The 23,519-nt window shown below is 31.6% G+C and overlaps 1 protein-coding gene across 3 annotated transcripts in view; it reads left to right on the top strand.

Moving 5' to 3' along the window:
* The window catches only part of LOC106080295 (uncharacterized), a 95,222-nt gene that overhangs the window by 65,706 nt on the left and 5,997 nt on the right, over positions 1-23,519 (top strand). For all 3 annotated transcript variants that reach the window (XM_056013684.1, XM_056013683.1, XM_056013685.1), the window contains 17 exons: positions 1,631-1,758; positions 2,526-2,603; positions 4,048-4,173; positions 6,763-6,871; positions 8,178-8,335; positions 9,546-9,663; positions 9,982-10,029; positions 10,471-10,551; positions 11,989-12,036; positions 13,012-13,077; positions 13,664-13,720; positions 14,560-14,839; positions 15,165-15,205; positions 17,250-17,348; positions 19,017-19,138; positions 21,058-21,192; positions 21,949-22,108. In XM_056013684.1, coding sequence (XP_055869659.1) covers positions 1,631-1,758; positions 2,526-2,603; positions 4,048-4,173; positions 6,763-6,871; positions 8,178-8,335; positions 9,546-9,663; positions 9,982-10,029; positions 10,471-10,551; positions 11,989-12,036; positions 13,012-13,077; positions 13,664-13,720; positions 14,560-14,839; positions 15,165-15,205; positions 17,250-17,348; positions 19,017-19,138; positions 21,058-21,192; positions 21,949-22,108 — 1,854 coding nt within the window. The remainder of the gene's footprint in view (positions 1-1,630; positions 1,759-2,525; positions 2,604-4,047; positions 4,174-6,762; positions 6,872-8,177; positions 8,336-9,545; positions 9,664-9,981; positions 10,030-10,470; positions 10,552-11,988; positions 12,037-13,011; positions 13,078-13,663; positions 13,721-14,559; positions 14,840-15,164; positions 15,206-17,249; positions 17,349-19,016; positions 19,139-21,057; positions 21,193-21,948; positions 22,109-23,519) is intronic.

The following is a 23,519-nucleotide window of genomic DNA, read 5'->3' as shown; positions in this document are numbered from 1 at the left end:
GTATCAAGGATTGGCCTCTTTAGTCACACAAGAAGTTGCAAAGGGAAAAGATCGTCTCTCGAGACGTAAAATCAAAAAATGCCACAGAAAACCGAAGATACAAATCAAGCTCTCTTTTCGGTGAAGATCAAATAGATCTATACAGAATTTGAGGATTTTTAAAAAATATTTTAAACTAGGTCTAGAACTAGAATCTAGCCTATGTAGAATAGATCTAGATCTATAGATCTAGATTATTATCTAGATCTAGATAGTACTGTATACAGTAGGCCTACTCAGTGTCAGGTGAAAACTAAAAGTAATAGTTACAAGAGACGATAAAACACTATCAAATGACTACTCCAAATGATTACTAATGAACTAGGCCTAGATATAAATGAAACCGACTTAACCTAGATCTAAATGTTAACTGCTATTTAGAAATAGAAATTTGAATTACTAAACTTAAAGAGCAAGTCTGCAACAGTTTCAAAACAGTCCACCCAATAATTTAATAAAAGTAATAAGTCTAGTGGGCATTATGAATAAAAGGCCGAAAGTACTGAACAACTAGCTGAACCTTTTCTAGAGATATTATCCACTTCTTTACTCAACTAAATGCTGCTAGCAAAGTCATCAGTAGCAAACAAACTTCATTCTGCCAACTGTTGGAAAGAAACATTCATAACAAGGTTAAAATGATTTTAAAAATAAAACAATCAAGATTTTTAGACTTTGCCATCACAAATGAGATACATCTATCATCTCATCATCATCTCTGCCTGTGGTCCCTTCTGGGGCATAGGCCACCAACCAGCTTCCTCCAGTCATCTCGCTTCTGGGCGAGTCCCTCCAACTATCCCCATGTCTTGCCCATCTGCTTGGCATCTGCTTCCAAATCACTGTGCCTTGTATTCCATGTATACATCTATACCATTTATAAAAACAAAAGATAAAAAACTCCTTTGTTCACCTGGCATCAAATCATTCCTTATGTCATATATTATATGCTTGAGTGAAACTTGTGTGTCCATGACATATATTATTCTATTAGATAGGCCTATAGATCTAGTTATAATGTATTTTTTAATGCACAAATTGTCAGACAAATTACTCATGGATAATATAAATGATTATTATTATAAATATAAATGTAATTTACCTGATAAGAAAAATCTAGGTTTAGATCTAAGTAACAAAAATATGTTTTGTCTTTCTAGTATCCAGATCTATAATGAACTATGAAATGATGAAAATATTTACATAAACTGTTGACCACATTTTCTAAACTGCCAGATTTGAGTTTATCATTAAGACACATTCAAGTTTTCTTGATTAAACTAGATCCTTTAGATCTTTATCTTAATTATACACATGAAGTATAGCTTTAGACTAGATTTCTGGATCTGTATAGATCTAGATTTAATCTTTGAAATTAATTTGTATCAATTTGGATCCTTTCCTATTTCACTCTTGAGAGAAAAGTATTCTATTGACTAATCAAGAATATTAATATTTTAAATTTCTTTTTAATTAATATGAAAAAAAAAGCTAATTCAACATTTGTAAATTATACCAAATCACTAATTTGTTTAATTTAAAATACAATTATGTAATTCAAAGTTGCATACTAAATGTGTTTCAATTTCAGGTGTGTTGTTTAGCATCATAGCTCTAGCTTCTACTCAATATGATGATGTCTCTATTGGAAACAGAATCAAGCTCGCTGCCATAGAGATTTTAGTTTATTTAACCACTTTAGGCAATATCTTGGCCAAGGTATGTGTTGACATCTTAAAGTGGTAATAAGTTTAAAATAAATAATTTGACACTGTTATTGATTCAAAGAGATAATCTTGCTTTAGAACTTTATGTTAGACCCAATTGATACAAATAATTCCCTAGCTGCCTGATCTCGTGTTATGCACTTCGTAACTGTCATCTGTATTATCCAGAGTTTGGACCCTAGCAATAACCCTGCTGTGCTGCAGGAACATCAGAAAAGTAAACTAAAAAATATGAAATCACATTATTTACACAGACATCTACCTTATTTAAAACACATACACTATAAGTAAAGCAATTTGACAAATTAAGAGCCATTAGGCCTTCCAAAGTAAATTTGTATCACATAAGATTAAATATCGGTCTGAGGATTACAACACTGATTTATTTTAATTGTCTTTAATCTTGGTAGAATGTACAATTCTTTAAATCTTAAACTTTGAAGAATCTGAACAGGAAATTATATATATTCTTAGAACTAACACTCTAAAGAGCAGCTTATATATGCACAAAATTACTATTAATAATATGTTCTTGTTGACTAGACCTTGTGACCTACCATCTCAATGGTTATTGTTAACTCCTAATTATAGTATCTTAAACTTGGGGTCTTTCAGCTCATAGCCTACTGCCCTTTCATTTTTTAACAGAATCTGGGTGTGGATTTTCTTAAATGTTTCTACTCAACATACATTACTGCAAACATTTTTGATTCAATAGATTTTATTGGTTCATCATCATCTGTGTTTACATTTTCTCAGACAATTGCAAACAAGAAAAGTGTGGAGGTGATTGCTGATCAGCTTTATAACTTGCAAGGGAGAGTGTATATAGCAAAGGTTGGTTACATTCACATTTTGAATTCATATGGAAATAAAGAAAACATTTTGTCGGAGGTAAAAAATGTAGAATGATGCTGATTTTTTTCTTTGGCATTTTTAATATGACTAGTAAACAAAAGTAATAAATTAAGGCACATTCATCATCCCATATGCTATGACAAATTTGTACAAATACTCCTTCTTCCCTAGTGCTATTAGAGCATGGAATGGGTTGCCTGAGCTAGCCAGGAAAACCAGTGACTTGGCAGAATTTAAGTCATTGGTTAATATGCATGACTGAATGCATGACGCGTAGGACGTAATCATCTTCTTTTTTAAAGTAATGTCTGTATTATATAAGATAAGAAGAATTGATACAATATTTTCATTTATTCACAACATAATAATATTGATAATGTAGATTCCTTATGTGCTAATTAAAACTATGCAGAGAGCTTAAAGGCTCATTATAAAAGCTTAGTGAACACAAACATGAAAGAGGACAAGACTATAGAAACAATAGATAACTATACAAACTTCCATGTTCAGAAGCTCTTCACTAGCAGAGTGGTTACCGTGTTTGTTTGAGAAGCCTAAGAAGGGGTGAGCCCATGAGTTAGAATTCAGGTCATTCATTTATTTTTTATTTTATTTTATAAATACATTTAAAACCAAGAATCACCCAGATATCCCTTCTTTCTTTCCCCATCCGTTTCCAACTGGTCCAGACAAGCATATTGAGAAAGCTAAAAGTATGAAATTGCATTAAACGAAAACTATGAGTAAACATATTTCAAATGGCACATATCTATTACAAAATTAATTACATGACTGATCCAAAGTAATTGATACAACTACACTTAATATAAGCTTGCTTTAAAAAAAAAAAAAAATAATAATTTTTTTTTTGTATTTTGCTTCTAGTGTTTTGAGGTTGGATTGAAAAAACTAGTTTTTTTTTAATTTTCTAATTAAAGTCTTATATCACTAAGCTCCTTAAGAAGCTTTAGAGAAATAACTTTTTTTTTTTCAGTCTTTGGATACAAATGTACTGGTTTGATTAGTAGCAATTTAGGTTGTACTTTTTATATCGTAATTTACACTATTATTTTTTCTGCAAAAAATGTTTAATTTAAATATTTTTAAAAGGTTGATGGCTAGAACTAATTAAAACATCATTTTGGATTCAAATGAAGTATTATATCTTTTAAACCTATTAAATATAAGAAATTAAGATACAGATTAAATAAGAACAATCTGGTATAAACTTTGTCACATGTAAATTATGAGTGAGTCTGGTGTGAATGTACACTTTGGTTTCTTATTGTTATAATGTTTTTTTTTTGTTTGGTGTAATGCACAAATTGTAAGACAAATTTCCATATGGACAATTAAGATTATTATTATTATTATTATTATAAACTTCCTTGAAAAAATACAGATTTGGTTGATTTTATTTTAGGTTTTTGATGACGCAAAGTTGCAAGTACAAAAGAAAATGAAACGAGAATGGATCCTCATTGCTTTGGCCTTGGCACGATCCAAACACTGTGATAAGAGTCTCTTCCTGACAGAGAAATGGAATGGAGTAAGCTAAATATACTCAGCTTTATGTTTTTTTTGTCTTTGTTTTTTTGTTTTTTTTTAGGTATAAATAACTTTAACTATTGCTAAGTTAGTGAAAATATTCATAAAGCAAAAAATGTCCATAGTACCACAACTAGTGGGCTGTGTAGGAGACTGTAATTATATATTGTAAATAACCAGTTTATCAGATTCCTCTTTGTTGTTGACTCTATTATGGAATAAGGATGTCTGCCTGGTCATGTGGTATATGCTCTGGACTATAATCTCGATGGTCCCGGATTCTAACACTGCCCTCTACCTTGAAGAATGTTTGGACTTATGTATAATGATATTCAAGTCTGAGGGAAGGTCTTAAACTTGTACTAACAAACATATCGACATTCTCTAGCATTTTTCCCTGCTATAAATGATTATGATGATTATAAAACCTGTTAGTCTTACAACCATCACATCTATGTTTTCTTTTTACAAAGCTCATATCAACTCGCTCTGTCTGTCTGGTAAAAGGTTTGAACATGTTTTTTTGTCCCATTATTTCCCATTCTCAGATTGAGTTGAAACTTTGCACAATTATTTATTGTACCTGGCAAGACATAAATAAATAAAAAAAACAACAACCCATAAGTTAATTAATTATTGGTGATTAATTATTTTGTTTGATATTAAAATAAGGGGAATAAATGCTACTTAATGAGAGATGTGGATGTATATGTGGATTTAACTCCCTTATCATGTTTTGACATATTTTTTCTCCCTTTTCCCATTATCAGATCAAGTTTAAATTTTGCATAAGTATTAATAGTCAATGACAATACATGAATCAATCCGAAAATTAACCAATTAGTTTATCAATCAGCACTAATTAATTAATTTTGTTTTATATAGCAGAAAGGAAGCAAAACCCTGCCATTTTCATATAAATAGCAGTAATTAACAGTTCTTTCTCTAAGACAAGCTTTGTTTTTTAAGTAAATTAATTTTTTTTTCTATTGTCTTTTTTTTTACTTGTACCTCTTGTATATTCTTTCACAATTAATGAACTCCTCATCATGGTAAGAGATGTGTTTAAGCAAGATTTGAACCAGGGAACATCATAACATCAGTCCAAAACTCAGGCAGCCATTTAAAAAAATAGCAGGTTTTAAGGGATGCACCCAAATGCAAAAAAAAAAAGTCAAGTTCCCCTTTGAGACCTTATGGTCTATAGGGCAGATGATGTAAATGTCATCTATTTCTGTGTCCTACAGCTAACGAGGGTGTCATGTGGCCAGCACAATGACCAACCACCATTACTTTCCCCAACTAATGTCAGGTACCCATTAGAGCTGGGTGGACTCAAAGGTGCCCAAAGATCCTGTAATTAAAAATCCCAGACTTTACCAGGATTTTAACTCGGGACCCTCGGTTTGGAAGCCAAGTGCTTTACCACTGCACCCCCTACATAAATATATAAGACATGCCAAATACCTCTTTTTTGAAAAGGCAGTTCTCAACAACGTCCCTTATTCATGGTTTGTAACATCATGACATCAGTCCAAAATACAGGCAGCCATTAAAAAATAGCAGGTTTTAAGGGATGCACCCAAATATGTGAAACATACCAAATACCTCTTATTTGAAAAGACAGGAAGCTCAAAATTGGAACCAGTGAAATCTGCCCATGTGGAGTATCACTAGAGAATGCCAACCATATCCTCCAAAACTGCTCTCTTTACCAAGAGGCCTGTATAAGACACTGGCCCCAAAACACCCTAATAGAAAGAAAACTATATGGAGAGCTCCCTAATTTGGAAACAATTGTGCAATTCATCTCATATATTGGTCTAGTCATCTGAACACTCCAACATAACAATGAGAAAGAAGAAGAAGAAAAGACAGCTTTCAATACTTCAACAAGTCCCTGATTCATGGCTTGAATTTTTTTTAACTTCTTGGTCATGATTTGAAGGCATAAAGAAATGAGATTGAAGCACATTAACCTAATACAGAGGATATATTTTACATTTTGTTGTAAATATAGGCACTTGAATCCTTCATTCTAGATAATTATTATGTATTTGAGACTATTGATATTCAGATCTGATACCAGATTATAGTGAAGTTTATAGATATGTACTAGTTGGTCTCAGTATCTTTTATTTCATTAGTGATAAAGCTACATTTTGTGAATGTTGTTTGCATTTGCATCTTTTCTTGCAGTTTTTCATCTGTTAATCTTCTCTAACCTATTTCCCTTCTAACTTTTAAATGTAATGTTGCATCACTAAGGCAAATCCCAATGAAACCCAACTTCTATGTGTCTTACTATTGAGTCATTACATTATACTAGGCTGACAATTGTAGTCAAACTGAATTTCCATTTCTTTGGACCAATAAAATTGTTACTCTGTAAAGCATATTTTGAAAATATTCTGGTTATTTTTTTTTACAGAAACATTAAACTTATTTTTAGGACATTCAAATTTAATTCATGTCATTATCACCTGTGAAATACATATCTTCAGTTAGATTGACGTAACTCTTAGATTTAAACAGATAAAATTGATTATTGTTCTAGCCTTTTTTGAAACCACTATTTCTTATATTACAGATTTTCAGAAGATTTAAGGCCTATGAAAAAGATAAGTTTGATTCAGAAATGTCTTCATTGATATTAGCATATATACTGGAGGGAAATACCTTTATCAGTTATATCCAAGGTTTGTATGGCTTAATTCCTACTCCCTGGATACATTTTAAAGATATATGAAACAATAAAAACAATCTTCTAATTATTTTTTTTTTATTATTGTTTCAACGATTAAAAGTTTGTATAAAACTTTAAGGAATCATTTTTTTTTAATAATGATTTTTTCATTATATTCAAATGTATAAATATATTACAGAAGTGAAATTATCCTCTAGGCAAACGCGTCTAGAAAGCCTGTGGAAAGTGGAAGGGTTGAAGTCTGCTTTTACTACATGATATACATTTGAAATCAAAAAAATAAATAGAGAGAGAGTAATGACCATGTTCTGTAGTGACTCTATGACTCCGCACCAGCGCACGAGGATGGACTAAATGAACGGGGGGAGAGGAAGTGCGAGAAGATTGGGATGGTCCTTGTTTTGGTGATCTATTTAGATTAAACTTCGCATTGTCTTTGTTCCCATACCTCGTTGAGTTGCCTCCTTTAAATGTTGTAACATTGGTACATACAAAAGTGTATTCATATAAACAATAAGAAAATATCCATTTTTTAAATATTTTTTTTCATGATTTTAAATCTTTCACAACTGATTTCTGGGAAATTATTTTTGTATTTATATTATTTTAAGGGATAGGGCCCATCATAAATCTGATATCAATAAGTATGATTAGCAGTAAGCTAGTTCTATTCATGATCAAAAGTCTAAATATGATATGTATTGGTTGTAATGGCTACCTGGCATATACCAGCACTCTGGGCTGTTGTCTTGATGTTCTCTGTTCGAACCCTGCCCCCTGAGGGAGTTTTGGGCTAGGATTCTGAAGGAATATCTTAAACATGCAAAACAATATTGGACTGCTTAACCACTCAGCCACTCTTCTCTTACTCTTTCTCTGAATTTTAATTAAAATGAAAAATTTGTTGAAAAATATTTTCTTAATAGAAACAATAATAGTGTTTATTTCAATACAGAAATGAAATAGCTTGGCCCTACTCTAAAATATGTTCTTTTTAGAAAATACTAAAGTGTTTATTTCAATACAGAAATGAAATAGGTAGGCCCTATGCTATCTAAAATATGTTCTGATACTTAATTTTCTATTCATCTGTCACAATTTTAGTAAAATGGTAGGCCTTACAGTCTGATTGACTGTTATCTTTAAGTTAGTCATCTTCGCAATAACCCATATATAAACCTTTTTTTATTGTAGCGAGCCTTGTGTGATAAAGATCATATGCCTTGAATTAAAAGAAAAACATTTTGGCTGTAAATTAAAGCTTCTCCCTATTAATTTTGTGTATTTTGAATTTACAGAAAGTGGAATCTGCTATGTTGACTTTGTCAAGCCTTTTCTGACACATTCCATTGTACATGCTACAATCAGTTTCCCCAGCAGCAGAGTCAAACTAGAAATTAAGGCTTACTTTGAGGGACTAGCGCAGTTAGCATCAATTGAACATGCTGCAGCTAAGGTATTAAATTAACATTAAAAATAAATAAGTTGGCAGGAAGGGGGCTAGTTTTGGTTTATATTTTTTTAAAGCGAAATATTAGATAGACAAAAATCTTTTAATTTCATGCACACATGTATGCGAGTACCACCATAAATACTACTCTGCGTACTCTAGAAAACATTAAGAAACTGGAACAGACACAAAATAGAGCAGTAGGTTCATAACAAACAAATATTCACATTTGACTAGAGTAACACCTTTAGTAAAACCACTAAATTTAGAAAGCCTTCAGGATAGAAGACTCAAAAGTAAAGTAGCAATTATATATAAAACACTGAACCATAATCTTCAAATACAAAAACAAAATCTAATACAATACAAAAGACACAAAGATAAAGGCACATTCCTCAATCCCTATGCTAAGACAAATTGGTACAAATCCTCCTTAATCCCTAGTGCTATTAGAGCATGGAATGGGTTGCCTGAGGCAGCCAGGAAAAACAATGACTTGGCAGAACATGCGTAGGACGTAATAATCTTTTTTGAAGTAACGTCTGTATTTTATAAGATAAGAAGATAAGTCAAACAGTTATAGTTATATTTACTTACTATGCAGCATATCCATAATTTTGTTTATAGAATAGAAAGAAAATTTTGAGCATAATTAGTGTTACTACATTGCAACTTATCATTTTTATGTAAAATATCATACGAGTATAGCAAAAGATTTTGTATGATTGGGCCCCACGATGACCTGATGACCACTTTCAAAAAACAAAAAACAAAAACTTTATGGGCATATCGCACTGTCTTCAAGGCTCGCTAAGACTTTCCTTCTGGGAAAAGTACCAGAAAAAAGTAGAGAAAGCAAAGGGGAAAAAAATTTAATTGACTGGCCTTTTATTGAAAGAGAAAATTCAAGGCAAACACAGAGCAATGGAGAAAGATTGTCAGCAGATCATGTGTGGTGCCCCAACAGTTAAATGGACTAAGGGATAGGTATAAGTGGACTTATTGTTTCAGTTTATTTGAAAACACATATTCTATTGGTAGTCCTGTTATTATTGTGACATTTTTGAAGAAACTGAGGATAGTGATAGATTCACTGAGTCTTATACACCTAGTAAGATTTATAGATTCAATTATCCAAATCAAATTTTAATTCAAATGTAAGAATATATACTAATAATTTGTATTTATTTTTAATTGTTTGCTTTTTTTTTTTTAGAAGATTATTGGTGCCAAGTTATCTCACCTGAATGAAATAGTTCTACAGTTGGATGATTCAATATTGCACCGTGCACATTCAATCTTTGTTAAAAATATTTTGACTCAAAACATATCAGGTGGGTCTTTATGTATAGACTTCCTTTTCACATTTACTAATTGAGAAGCATAAGTTGTTTTGGCACCACTGCCAGTTATTTCACCACCAATTTGTTTTCTCAAGCTATCTGTAAAACTCTGTAAGTTAATTCATAACCTGAATTTTTTATAAGTCTAAGACTGTTTAATTGATGACACTGTGACTTAAAGTTAAGGATTATAAAAGGAGGATATTTCTTGTGTTCTGATATTGCTGGGTTTTTTATTTGTCTGGAGGTTTTCATTTTATGTTTAACATCTTAATGACTTTTTCTTTCATTTTGTTTTTTTTTTCTTAGAGAAACCAGATTACTCTATGTGTACTGACTCCACAGAAGAAATCAAATGTATGTCTCTATTAAGTAAAAGTTCATTAATACTAAAATTGAAAACTTAGAACCAGGTTAAAATGATATAGCTCTCTTTCTCTCCCTTAGAATTTCTGCTTCTCTATTCTGTCTCTCCTTGCTTCTCTGCTCACTCTCACTTTTTCTGATGCCTTTTTGTCTTTGTCTTGGGTTTAAACCCTGGTAGAAACTTGTTTTTTTAATGTTCATAACTAAAAAAAATGTTTTTTCAAGGGATGTAGAACCCAGTTCATTCTAAACAATTTTTATTTATTACACTCTTTAAGAGAGCTAGTTTTATACTTTGAATATATTATTATTTTTTTATACATAACATGCTTATAAACTCTTGTAAAGTATATTGTTAGAAGTCTCAATAGTTGAATAATGTTTAAATCCCTAAAAAATGTATATATTTATAAAAAAAAAATATCTTTTAAGACGTGCAACAACTTCCTGTTGTCAGTGAAAAGTGGGAAATCGAGTCAACATCTTCAAGGCAATATTCTTGTTATGAAAAAGGTAATTGTATCAAATTATCTTGACCAATTATTTTAGTTTCACTTTTTTACTGTTATATATTTTTATTGTTATTAAGTCCTGAAATAGACCAGCCGATGACAACACTTTTTTTTGTTTACATTATCTAGGACTAATTATTTTAAATAAATGTTTTTGTTTTTCTACTTTAATTAATATATTCATATTGTTGTTAAGCCGTAAAATAGATCAGCGGCTGGCAAAACTTTTTTTTACATTATTGTAATGAAAAAACAAATACTAAAATACCAATAACATGGCTTTATTCTACAAGATTAGGCTACAGTAAACAGTTAACGAATACAAACACGTCTACCATGACATTGTTGAAGTACTATAAACACACACACTGGACATGACTATCTGACAGGCTGGACACACGCAGAAAATAAACAACTCAGTTACACTACAATTATCTATGGCAAATTATTTTTAACAAGTCTTTTTTTGTACTTATTGTTATGTATTCCTATTGTTATTAAGTCCTTAAATAGACCTGCCACTTGCAACAATTTCTTTACATTATGTGTGGCAAAATATGTAGGTCACTCAGGATTTGAAAAGCAACCTGTAAAACATCACACTCTTCCATTACTCTTAATTTTGGAAGAAAATACTATATAAAAAGGCATAATTTAGTGGCCATTGAGAGAGTGACAGTAACAAACATTTGTAATTAATATTGTCTTTTTAATGTTTATATTTAAATGAATTTTATGGACATCTTAATGCAGAGAATAACAGCTAGCTTTTTTTTTTATGAGGAACAATAATATGAATTTAAAAAAAAATTAATTCCCACTTTATGATGATGATGAGCGTTCTTATGATTTCTCACTGGATTAATTTCTTGCAGTGTCTCATGATTGCAAGAACTCTTTGCTTTGCACAATCATTAATCTAGAATGTAGATTTTGTCTTGATAAGACATTTGTATATTTCAAAACATTCTTGGCGCAGACACTTACATAAGACAGTGTGTGAATGTTCCTATTCATCTCCTTATTCATCTACTTACTGAATACATTGGAGTCGGGGGAAGTTCTTTCTACTGTAGCTGTCTGTCCAAAAAATCTTTTCATGTCTGAAAATATGTAAGCCAAATTAAAATTTTAAGATGATTAAATAATTTTGAAAAATTATAACAGACCAGCGTTTTCAATGAGTGGCCAATTAGCTTTTTTTTTTTCCCCAAAGATATACATAAACATTCAAATTTTTAGGAAATTAATAAGAACTATTGGCTAAATACCCCTCCAACGTACTTCACCAAACTTTTTGAACTCTTGAAGCCAGTGTAATTTAATAGAAGAAATTTTAGTCCAAAGTATGATCGTTAAGGTCATTGCAAAAAAAAAAAAAGTCTTTTCAAAAAGATTTTTTGTTCTGCTTGTTATATTATTTTTTTTTTTGTTTTAGAAATATCAGCCTACATCCAAGTGGTTGATGAAAGATATGCTGTACCAGGTTAAGTCAACTTCAGTATACTTTAATTAAGACGCACAGTAAAAAAAACTCAATGTTACTAAGAAGATATTGCAATCTTGTGAAACATAGCAAGCACATACAGCACCATCACTCAGACCTATGGTTTACAGAGGAAATTTCCAAAGAATATTACTATTTTTTTTTTTACACTTTGGCTCGTCTGCCCAAGCACCCCAGAGAATTATTTACTAGAATAAACAGTTCATGCAGTACTTAATCATTTAACTTGTGTCACTGCATAAGCTGTAACTGATCAAACATTTAATTGATTAATGGATATTTACAATGATAGGATATAAGTTACACAATGAATCAATAATCTGGCATGTAAAAATTCACTCAATACTCATGAAGTGGTTCTTGGCATAATATAACAGTGATAATTATAATTTTATTCTTGACTTAAAAAAGATAGTAAATTAAGTACAATATATATCTAGCTTATGAAAGATAGATACTATAATATATAGATATTGATGTACATTCACACAAAATAGAATGTGTTAAGGTTGTCATCTTGTTTCTTATTTTCATATTAGTCTCAAATTACTATAGAGAAAAAATGAGTGGAAATAATAATTTAATATAACTATTCACAAATGAGAATATTTGAGAAGCTATTGGTTAGGTCAGGTATTTGAAAGGAGCTAGGGTTATAAACAAGAGGTTTCATACATTTTAAGCATGATATTGAACCTTAATCTATTTATGTGGCTTTTGTATGAAATTGATTATTGTGTATTTCTAATTAGAATATTGTGTAGCTTATTCATTCAATGATATCCATTTGAAATTTAAATTTATTTCAATACCTAGACTAGAACTTGTTTCAACACCAATTCAATTATTCCTAGTTGCATTGGATAAATAGGTCATCAGACTTTTGTCTGATCATATAGAATCACACTAACCACACAGTTTTAGCATCACATTTATATCTAATATATATTACAGCCTCGCATGAAGAAATACAAGTTTCTAGTGATGAGTTGACTCAAGATTTATATAACAATGAACAAGGTAAATGACCTGAAATGAATAGTATAATTTGTACAGTCTAGTATTGTATTGTGATGCATAAGCCTTAACGCGATTACTAATTAAGAAGGAGGCACAGTGGATGAGTGGTAAAGTGCTTGGCTTCCAAACTGGGGGTCCAGGGGTTTGAAACCTGTTGAAGACTGAGATTTTTACTTTTGGGATACTTAGGGTGCCTCTGAGTCCACCCAACTCTAATGGCTACCTGACATAAGTTAAGGGAAAGTTGTCACTGTGCTGGCCACATGACACCCTCGTTAACTGTGGGCCACAGAAACAGATGACCTCCCATAGAGTGGAGTTCTGGATTGCAAAAGGTGAACACACCCACATCCTCTGGTGATTTCAAATACACAACTTGTGATTGTGCACATATCTTAAGGAAACAATCTGCCACTCTAGTCTCATAAGAAATTGCAAGAGGAAAAGATTTCTCTTGGTTATTAGCAATAGATATTGAAATTTAATGTTAAACTGCATGTAATGTTTGAATTAATAGACTAGCAGTAAAGCTTGTAACAGTATATACATTTTTTTCTGGCAATTTATATATTTGTTTCATATTCAGCAAACACTGATACAACTGAAGAAACATCATCTGATAATACTTATCGTGAAGAAAAAGGTAATCATAATGTTTTTCAAGTTACCTAAATATCTGTCAGATAATATAATCTGTTTAATGCCCTCTTGTTTAAAGTGAAAAAAAGAGTGACAAATTTGTTACATTTTTAAATCTTATCCCATAATACAGGATAATTCAAAAAAGAATGTGTCAAAACCGTTGCGATATACTTAAATAAACAACAATTGATACCTTGCTGGAAGTATAAAGCTTACATTTTTTATTTCATGCTTTACAAGTGCTTAATATAACCAATATCGTTGGCATGGACAAAATCAAGCCAATTTAAAAATTCATATCTATGCATAGCTACTATGAATAAGGTTAAAATATTTTTTTTTTTCAAGGTTTAATCAACATTTATAGATAATCCTTTTAGTAATTCTTATTATTGTATGCATTCAAAATACTTGCACTGAATTTCTAGTAGACTAATTGCTTTAACAAATATTTTGTATTACAGCTTTCTAAAAATGTCTTATATGATTCTTATAATATGCTCATTCCTAAACAGTTCAAGGTCTGGCTGTAACCAGTCCTGTCTCAAAATATTTGATGGCAGCTCACTTTGATACACTCAAAAAAACAAACAAATTAAATGCTACAACATATTTTAAAAAAATTTGCAAAATAATGTGTATTTCAGACTATTGTGTTTACTTGTAAAAGGTTCAACTCCTTCAGGTTTAGACTTGGAACCATCTTTCTTGATAGTCTTGTGCTCACATCACATGACCAGGCGTCTGTTTGTACAAATAGAGATGGAAGGCATCCTTAATTCTAATAAGACAATCTGTATTTTTGATAACCCTAGCTCTGTACTTTTTGTTTATTCCTAGATACATCTTGTGATACTTTAAGTACCACAGACAACGAGGGAATAGAGGCTCATTATGAGGACATTGAATTCTCATTGAAAAAAGAGGATTCTGCAAGTGATAGTTCTCAGCTTGGAGAGCCTTTGAAATGTGATAAAAATGAAAAGTCTAAGAAAATTCTCAAAGATAGTGGCTTTAGCAGTGCTTTGCAAAGGGTCACTTTTGATGGCCCCAGTTCTTCTAAACAAACTGAAACTTTATATGATAGAGACAGCACCTTCATCAACTATGATTCATATTCGTAAGAACATTTTTTTTCATTTTTGTTGTAACATTTTTAAGATTTATTGCTTAATATTTGTTAAACTATTAAATATACCTGAAAAATTTATTTATTTCTAGGCAATGACTAACCTTTACTTGACTGATATTTTTTTAGGTGTATCATTTTAAACTAGATGTTTAATTTTTTAACTCACTTTCCTGTATATGATGATAAGCTTCCTGAAAAAAAAAATATATGTAGGTTAAAGTAGGAATGAATAATTGAGAAAATGACAATACATTTTTTTTTGTTTCCAAAAACTATTCCTAGCCATCTACTCAATGTTCTTTTAATTTTTCAGAGATGATGATGAAGAGACTGAAGATGCACTTTCATTATCAGGTACATTCAAATTTGGTTTATTTTGCTTTGTCAGTGACTGACTTTGGCAGTCTAGTTCTCCCAGTAAAGATTTACTTAGAGACATATTTTACTGCTAGGAATTGAGCTGTGGTAAATGCTTAATTGGTATTAGGATTAGAGTTCCATATTGCTTTTTGGGTTGTTAAAAGAGCTAGTTCTTGGGTGGGATATGAGTTGATAACAATACTTAGTAGCTTTTTGCCTCTTCACATCTTTGTATTTCAAATAGTTCTAATTTTAAAACAAAAAGTCTTTTGTTTCTCTTGACAAAGCTGCATAGAGAATTGTAAGTATCTAAATATTACAAATATTTGTTGACCAGATAAGTGTACATAAGTATGTTTCAGTTAAATGTAGTTACACAAATATTTATTGTTAATTTTGTAAGATACTCACAGCTTCTGGTGTTTGATTCACCTGGTTCATCTTTAGATTTGTGAAGATCCTATCTGCCACTATCGCACATAATTGTAAGCACTTCGAGGATTTTGAAAAACTAGAATGCCTAAAGTTTAAATTAATATTTTTATCATAAAAAAATTGTTAGGTTTCTACATAAATAGCTTCATAAATGAAACTTGTAAAAAAAAAAGGGCTTGCATTTATTGACTTAAATCAATATATACATCTAGGTTAGTCTTTTTTGTCAGTAATTGGACACTCGTGAATACTCTTTTTAAAACTATTTCTCTATGAGTATTGTAACATTTTTGTATAACTTTCTCTATGATTAATTTAATGCATGTCACTACACCTTATATGACTTTCTCTATGATTAACTGACTCTTCTGACTTCACTTTTTATGATTTTCTCTGTGATTGACCCTTCTGACTACACTTTTATGTCTCTATGATTAATATGTGCCTACACTTGTTGTAACTCTTTCTCTCTGGAATTATTTTCCATGTTCTGAGGGCATTGTTTCACTTTGCCCATTTGCTTTGCGATACAATGTTATGATTTTATGTATAAACTAATTGTGTTTGTCAGTAATCTTTTTGTTGTGATTACACTTTTTATAACTCTCTCTCTTTAAAATTAATCTAACTCTTGTGACTGCACTTTTTGAAATCCATTAATTATAGTCAACTATATAGTAATATTCACATTAGTTGTTTGCTCCTATGCTGTATGTATACTTAAAATTTTTTTGTTTGCAATATTTTATAATACAGTGTTAAACTAGAGACATTTTTGTCCTCAAATATTTTGACTCTCATCCTAATCCAAGAAAATGTGTTTGTTTTTTTAAATATTGTGTTGTGTGTCTCGCACTTTAAAAATTTAGTCCACTACAGAGTTAAGGCTATAAAGACAGATAGTGGTAAATATTTTCTACTAAAATAATGTTGGTATGATGCATTATTGTGTACTATTTTGAAAGATTCCTATTAGAAAACAGAATGTTCAACATGTTGAAACAAGTTAATTAAAAGTAAAGTACCCCTTTCAGCTTTCAGACCTTGTGGTCTATAGGGCCTTTACTTTTCCCCAACTAATATCAGGTACCCATTAGAGCTGGGTGGACTCATAGGCACCCATAGATCCCAAATTTAAAAATCCCAGTCTTCACCAGGATTTGAACCCCGTCGGTTCAGAAGCCAAGCACTTTACTGCTCAGCCACTGTGCCTATGTGAAAACAAAAGGAGGTTGAATCAATAACAGCTAAAAATAAGCTAGCATGCATTTCATTTTCTAAGTTAGGACTGTTTGGTATATTTAAATTTATGTTCGATTACTGTTTCCTATCTGATCCATCAGAGGTTTAAGAATTACATAAGGCACTTTATGAAAAAAAGGCATAAAATGGACAAACATTCAAGAGTTACAAATTTAATTTTAAGAGATTCAAAAGTTTGTAGGAGCTTGAGTTTTAGAGCTGTTTTGTGTGCATTTACTGATTTATTATATTGTATGGGCATTCAAATATTAAATTCTTATTAGCAGTGATCTATGTCTAATTTTTTTTTTAACATTTTTTAAAGCTGGGTCTCTGAAAAAATTAACAAACTCTTTTCCAGAGAGAAACATTGCCAGTGTTTTAAAAGATCTTGAAGTCCCTATTGAGGCAATAAAAGTTTCAGAGGAAGGGAAAGAGAGCTACAGAAGTTTATTGAAAGGTAAAACTTTCTTAAAGAAGTCTTAGAAGTTTATGAAATATTACAATAATTAACCATCACTACTTCATAAAATGTGTTATAAAAAATGATATTTATTTTAGTTATAATTAAGAAAATAATGACACAATTTTTATTCATGTATAAATCATGAATTATTTGCAAAATGTGCAGCTCCATTGAATAGACAGCCCCTCAGGCAAATGACAAGTGGAAATGAGTTGGCATTAAAAGACCTGTCCCAAGACATTTGACATTGAAATAAACCATAATCAAAATCTTTCAATCACGCAAGTTGATGTGTTCTTACAGAGGCAGAGACCCCCTGAACCCCAGAATCCACCGTGTTTTTATAAATAGTGTGAACATAATGACATTGAGGAAGAAGGGGGTCTCCAAATTTTCTCTACATTTTTGCCAGTGCAACTCATTTTTTTTTTGCTCTCTTTCATGAAAATGTTTGTAATGTTATCACAGCGCCTTGAGCCTACATTATGTTTCTTAACAGCACTCTATAAATTACATTATTATTATTATTAAAATGAGACATGCAACTGAAACAAGTAGATAAAGGTAGATACAAACAGATTAAGATGGGAGTTATGGCTAAGGGGTATAAATGGCATGGCTTACTATCAAAGGGACTCAAGTTCAAATCCCAATTAGAGCTGAGTTGTATTTGCTGAGAGCCTAAAGGCAGCACAGAAACTTTCGTCAAGAGTCCCTCCCTACCCCAAATAGTAACAGAGCATGTTATAGCATGGAAAATGTGTGGACATGGTATTTAAAAGCATTTTTTGAAAATGATTTTTAAAAAAAAGTAATAAAAGAATTAGCCTTTTTTTTTTCTTTCCATTCAGACATTGAGCCAGAGGAGTTGCCCTCTTCATTAATTAGCAGCTAGTGATAGAAAGGTTATTTATTGTTTATTTCTGTCACAGCTTGGATTGGTGTGCGAACCTGTTTTGGTGTGCCACTCTGATCTATTAGACTAATATGAAGTGGTCCAACATGTATTTTCAACAACAATGCAGTATATCTGCATATTTATATATTTTATTACAATAAATAACAATTAATAATAACATATATATGCAGTACATGAGTACGCAATTTTATAAAAATAAACCCAATGCTACGCATAAAACTTTCAGATACTCACAGCTTCTGATGTTTGATTCCCCGGGTTCATCTTTAGATTTGGGAAGATCCTATCTGCCACTATGGCACATAATTAACAAACTTAAAATAACATTATTATCATTATTATTAAATACAGGGTTGGACTTCAAAATCCTCCACATTTTGAATGAATCTACCAAAAGAACCCAACTATCTAGAAAATAATGCTTATATCTTTGTAAAGTATATAAAAAAAACAGTTTTGTTTTCATGGGTTTTCATAATTGTTTTCCTGTCTGGTACAGCTACAGCTGGTAAAGCATCTCTATTACAGAGAGGTTTTCATTATATGCCTCAAACAAAGTTATGATGTTCACCTGTCCAATTCATGATAGCTTGAGAAAAAGAAATAAAAAATGTTAAAATAATTGAAAATGTAGAGCCGAGCCTAACCAATGAAACCTGTCCCACCACTATATACGGTGCCCCCTCCAAATGTGGAAGATCTTTATGCCCCACCATGTTCATTGTGTGTTTTTTTGTCTCCAGGATTTATGTCTCATGATATTCAAGTAGCTGTGAAAGTGTTGAAGACATCTTCAATGTTTGGTTGTCCTAATTTCAAGGAAGCTGTTCTACTAAAAACACTTCGACATCCCAACATTGTGCAGGTATTGATACAACTTTTCTAGAGAAACTTTGTTGATACAATAAAACTCTTTGGCTAGTTGTCACAATCTCTTTTCAAGTTTAGAGGTCAATGCAAAAATGGCTGCCTGGTCGTGTGGTATACTGTTGGGTCATCTTGATGGTCCTGGGTTCATACCCTGCCCACTACCATTCCCCATCATCCTGTGGAAGGTTTGGACTAGGATAAAGATTATCTTCAACTCTGAAGGATCATCTAAAATCTAAAACATTTTACAAAAATTCTTAAATAAAATAGAGAGGTTTAAAATAAAAGTTATGTGTAACCAAATCAATAGTTTCCTGCCCAGGCTAACAATAGTAATTTTTTAACATTAAAAAATGACTTTTTTTTCTTAGTAAGCCTTTGAACTAGTTACACTTTGTTTGTCATACAGCTTTTGGCTGCCTTCATTTCCTCCATTGCTTCTTTATTTTCTTTCAAAAAAAAAATTATCTTTAAAATGAACAAAAAGATTATCTCATCTCATCTCTGCTTGTGGTCCCATCTGGGGCATAGGCCACCAACCAGCTTCCCCTCCAGGCGCATCAGTTCTGGGCGAGTCAAAAAAGATTTTCTGATTTTATTCTCACTATAGAAAGTGTAAAGCTTTATGAGCTATTTCAGTCTGGTCTTTTGTTGTATTTTTTGTTATTATCCATTTCTCTTTTGTTATGTAAAAATCATTTAATTTGGTTTAATGTGCTTAAGATTTGCAATTACATTTTGGAAGAAAATCAACTTTTTCGCTTTAAATTCTATGTTTAATCATTAGTAAATTAGCATCTTTTGTTTTTTAGTGTTTCGATGTGAAAATGTCATGATGTTACAATGTGTTGATCAAACAATGCATTTCTGATAATAAAATTTAGTGTAGATTTCTATTTTTAAATAATTACTGAACACTCAAATAACAACTCATGCCAGCTATTAATTCAAACAATGAAGATCCTTCAACAATTAATACAATACACACTGTACAATAAAATTAAAGAAGTGAACTATCTTTGCTCAAGCTCATAACTACAAAAATGTTTGTTTGTAAAATGTTTTACATGTTTTCGGATGTTCCTTCAGAGTTGAAGATAATTACTACCTAGTCCAAACCTCCCGCAGGACGACGGGGGATGGGAGCGGGCAGGGTTTGAACCCGGGACCATCGATAAATCTGAACGACAGTCCAGCGCGCAAACCGCATGACCAGGCAGCCATCCCAACTAGACTACAACTAGATCTAACAATGGTTCTGGTTCTACAACCGAAACTACAACTAACTTTTCTTTGTCCTTCTCAAACTTTTTATTCATTAACCTCTCTCTGCATTTGCAAACAAGCCACGCCTTTCACCCCACTAAGTCTTTTCTCCTTTTATGGTCATTGACTGATGAATCCCTTCTTTTCCAAGAAAGCATGCTTGCCGCAAGATACCAACAACAATTAACCTTGATGTTGCTATGGAGATGGTTGCATTAAAGTAAAAATAAACTTAGTTGGTTTATGCTAAGTGACATTAAGCTATCGATTGTTTTGATAATTAACAATAGATACAACAAATGTGCTTACTTATAATTCCATTTTGATACCATGCAGCTCCCTGCACAGATTATGTAAATTCACCTGTTTCTAAGCCAACTCCTAACAAGATAGCTATGTAGCTAGCACAGTCGCTAAACTTTCCACAGCTCAGGAATATCTCCATTTAATGCTGGATAAACTGTGAGACTCCCTTTCGACTCTTAAGTCCACAAGGGTTTTGTATTGGCAACAGAATTAAAAAACTAGTGTCTTTTTGTTTAAATAATAAGCATTTAAGTAAGCTAATAAAAACTTGTTATTGTCTGAATTATCTTAAATCTACTATTGAGTTTATTATAGAAATGAAATGAAAAACTTTGATTCCAGATCCTAGGTGTAGTGACAACAAGTCCATTTTATATTATCATGGAACTCCCTGAACTTGACAATTTGAGCACATTTCTGCAAACTGAAAAAGGACAGGGTATGAAAATCAACGAGATTTCAAATATCAATATGCAGGTGTAGTATTTTAGATATAATAGACAAATATAAAATAACATATTATCCATACAATAAAAATGTGTATTGTGTAGTCACCATTTTCACCTTAGTGTTAGTTAACAAAATTTAAGAAATAATTCTGTAAAAAAAAACTTAGAGGAAAGTCAGAATCTTTACATTGCAATTGATGTACCTAGAAATTCTAGGACTAGGATCACTACAGGTCGATAATATACATTAAAGAACCAACAATTTTACTGAATAAATCCATAAAAACTACATCTATCCATGGAAGAACAATGTTTAATATATTTTGAAAAACTCAGTGGCGGTAAAATAACTTATCCTCCTCCAGTCCCAGAAAACAACTAGCTTCAACCACTCACAAAACTTCTCTTGTCATGCAACAAAGCTAAAATATTGTACTTACTGTTTGCATTCATATCCTCATCTCATCTCTGCCTGTGGTCTCATCTGGGGCATAGACCACCAAACAGCTTCCTTTAGGCGTCTTGGATCTGGGCGAGTCTCTCCAACTGTCCCCATTTGTATCCTGGGAATGTATGAACAAAGGATTGTGACTCTTTCATACCCCATACACCATGATGTCTAAATATGTCTCATCATACATGCTGATGACAGATTTTTTTTTCGTTTTAAGTGTTGTTCATGGACCCTGTGTTGCAAATAATACTTCCAAGTTATTACCATTTTTTCTTTGTCATCTTAGTTTACTATGTAACTTTTTCAAGTCAAATATCTTGTGTATTTCAGATAGCTGGAGGTATGGTATATCTTCAAGAAAAAAAAATCATTCACAGAGCTTTAACATCACTCAATATTCTGATTGGAAAAGAAATTACTGTGAAAATTTCTGAGTTTAGTCAAGCCATTCTATTGGGAAACAAACAGAAAATATACAAGTCCCCTCAAGGTAGGGCTTTCATGTTTTTGCTCCGTTAATTAAATAGTATTTGTGGCTGAGTGACATAAACCACTTGGCTTGCCTAGCAAGGGGTCTTGAGTTTGACTCCTGGCTCAAGTTGAGATGTGTTTGTTGAGCACATAATACAGTTTCAAAACATTCTCCCAGATACCTCTCCTACAGGTCCACAGAAGAGATTGATCATACTATAACATAAAAAATGTACCATACAAAAGTAATTTCTAAAAACTTGGTATATAAAAAAAATCATATATATTTATTACATTTGTTCAGTTAAACAAGCTATAGCTATGCCTGTGTTACATGAGGGTTCTTTTAAACAAGTTATGCCTGTGTTATTTTTATTTTTAAACAGCAGAGAAGGAAAGCTCAACTTGTTAAACTTTAACAATGATCAGTACATTTCTAATATCTACTACATACAGCTCTCTCTCCAAATCTATCTAACTGTTATCAAAGGTACAGGTCTTTTAACTCAACCTGTTCATTAGCATATTACTTATCCAATTATCTAACAGGCATGTTCAGAAAATATTCTTAACAATGCTATCACGAGGATGTTAATCGGGCCCCTCAGCTTCTCGGAGAGCCATATAGGACCTAATAAACTTTTAATTGCCCTCCTGGCATATTGGACCTAATAAACGTTTAATTGCCCTTCTATACTGATTCCTATCAATAAATCAATAATCACCTCTGGAATTTCATTAAGAGCCATTTTTAAAACATTACAGAAAGAAACTTTGCAAACAAAAAGAAAACCTATTTACAAAATGTTTAATAAACTAAGGCAGAAAGAGTCGATAAAAAGTACCCTAAAAACACCTAACCCAAAAAGTTAGCAGACTGCTGCAGAGCAAATACATAAATAAGGTAATATCCGAAGACAACAATAAAAACTTAGGGTCATACATTAAATCTTTTTTAAAAATTGAAACAACAGTAGTATCCCCATTAACACTTTCTCTCCTAATTTGATTCCATTAAATAAAATTAATTTTTGTTTTTATAATCTTTATATAAAAAGAGCATGCATTCTCCTAAAATACTATACCAAAAGTAATGTTTTCTGATTACAAACAAAGATGTTATTGAAGTCATAACAGGGTAGAATGTACAAATGTAAATAATGAACAATTCTGTCAGAGTGTGGACAATTATTAAGGGACAAAGACATTAATATATTTAAAACAAGTAGACAACATAGGAGATATAGAAGTACAAGAAAAGGGGATCCAAAAAACTATTAGCTAGCATAAAACCAAATTAAGCTACTGGACATGATCGTATTCCAGTTAGATTGCTAAAAGAACTAAGCCATGAGCTAGCACCAGTGTTCAAAATACTTTTTCAGGCATCACTAAATCAGGGCAGGGTTCCCAGGGTCTGGAAAGAAGCT

The sequence above is a fragment of the Biomphalaria glabrata genome, chromosome 16 (genome assembly GCF_947242115.1).
Source record: "Biomphalaria glabrata chromosome 16, xgBioGlab47.1, whole genome shotgun sequence".
NCBI classification, from domain to species: domain Eukaryota; kingdom Metazoa; phylum Mollusca; class Gastropoda; family Planorbidae; genus Biomphalaria; species Biomphalaria glabrata.
Note: the sequence above shows the minus strand (reverse complement) of the source record. Positions and strands in the feature narration are given on the sequence as shown.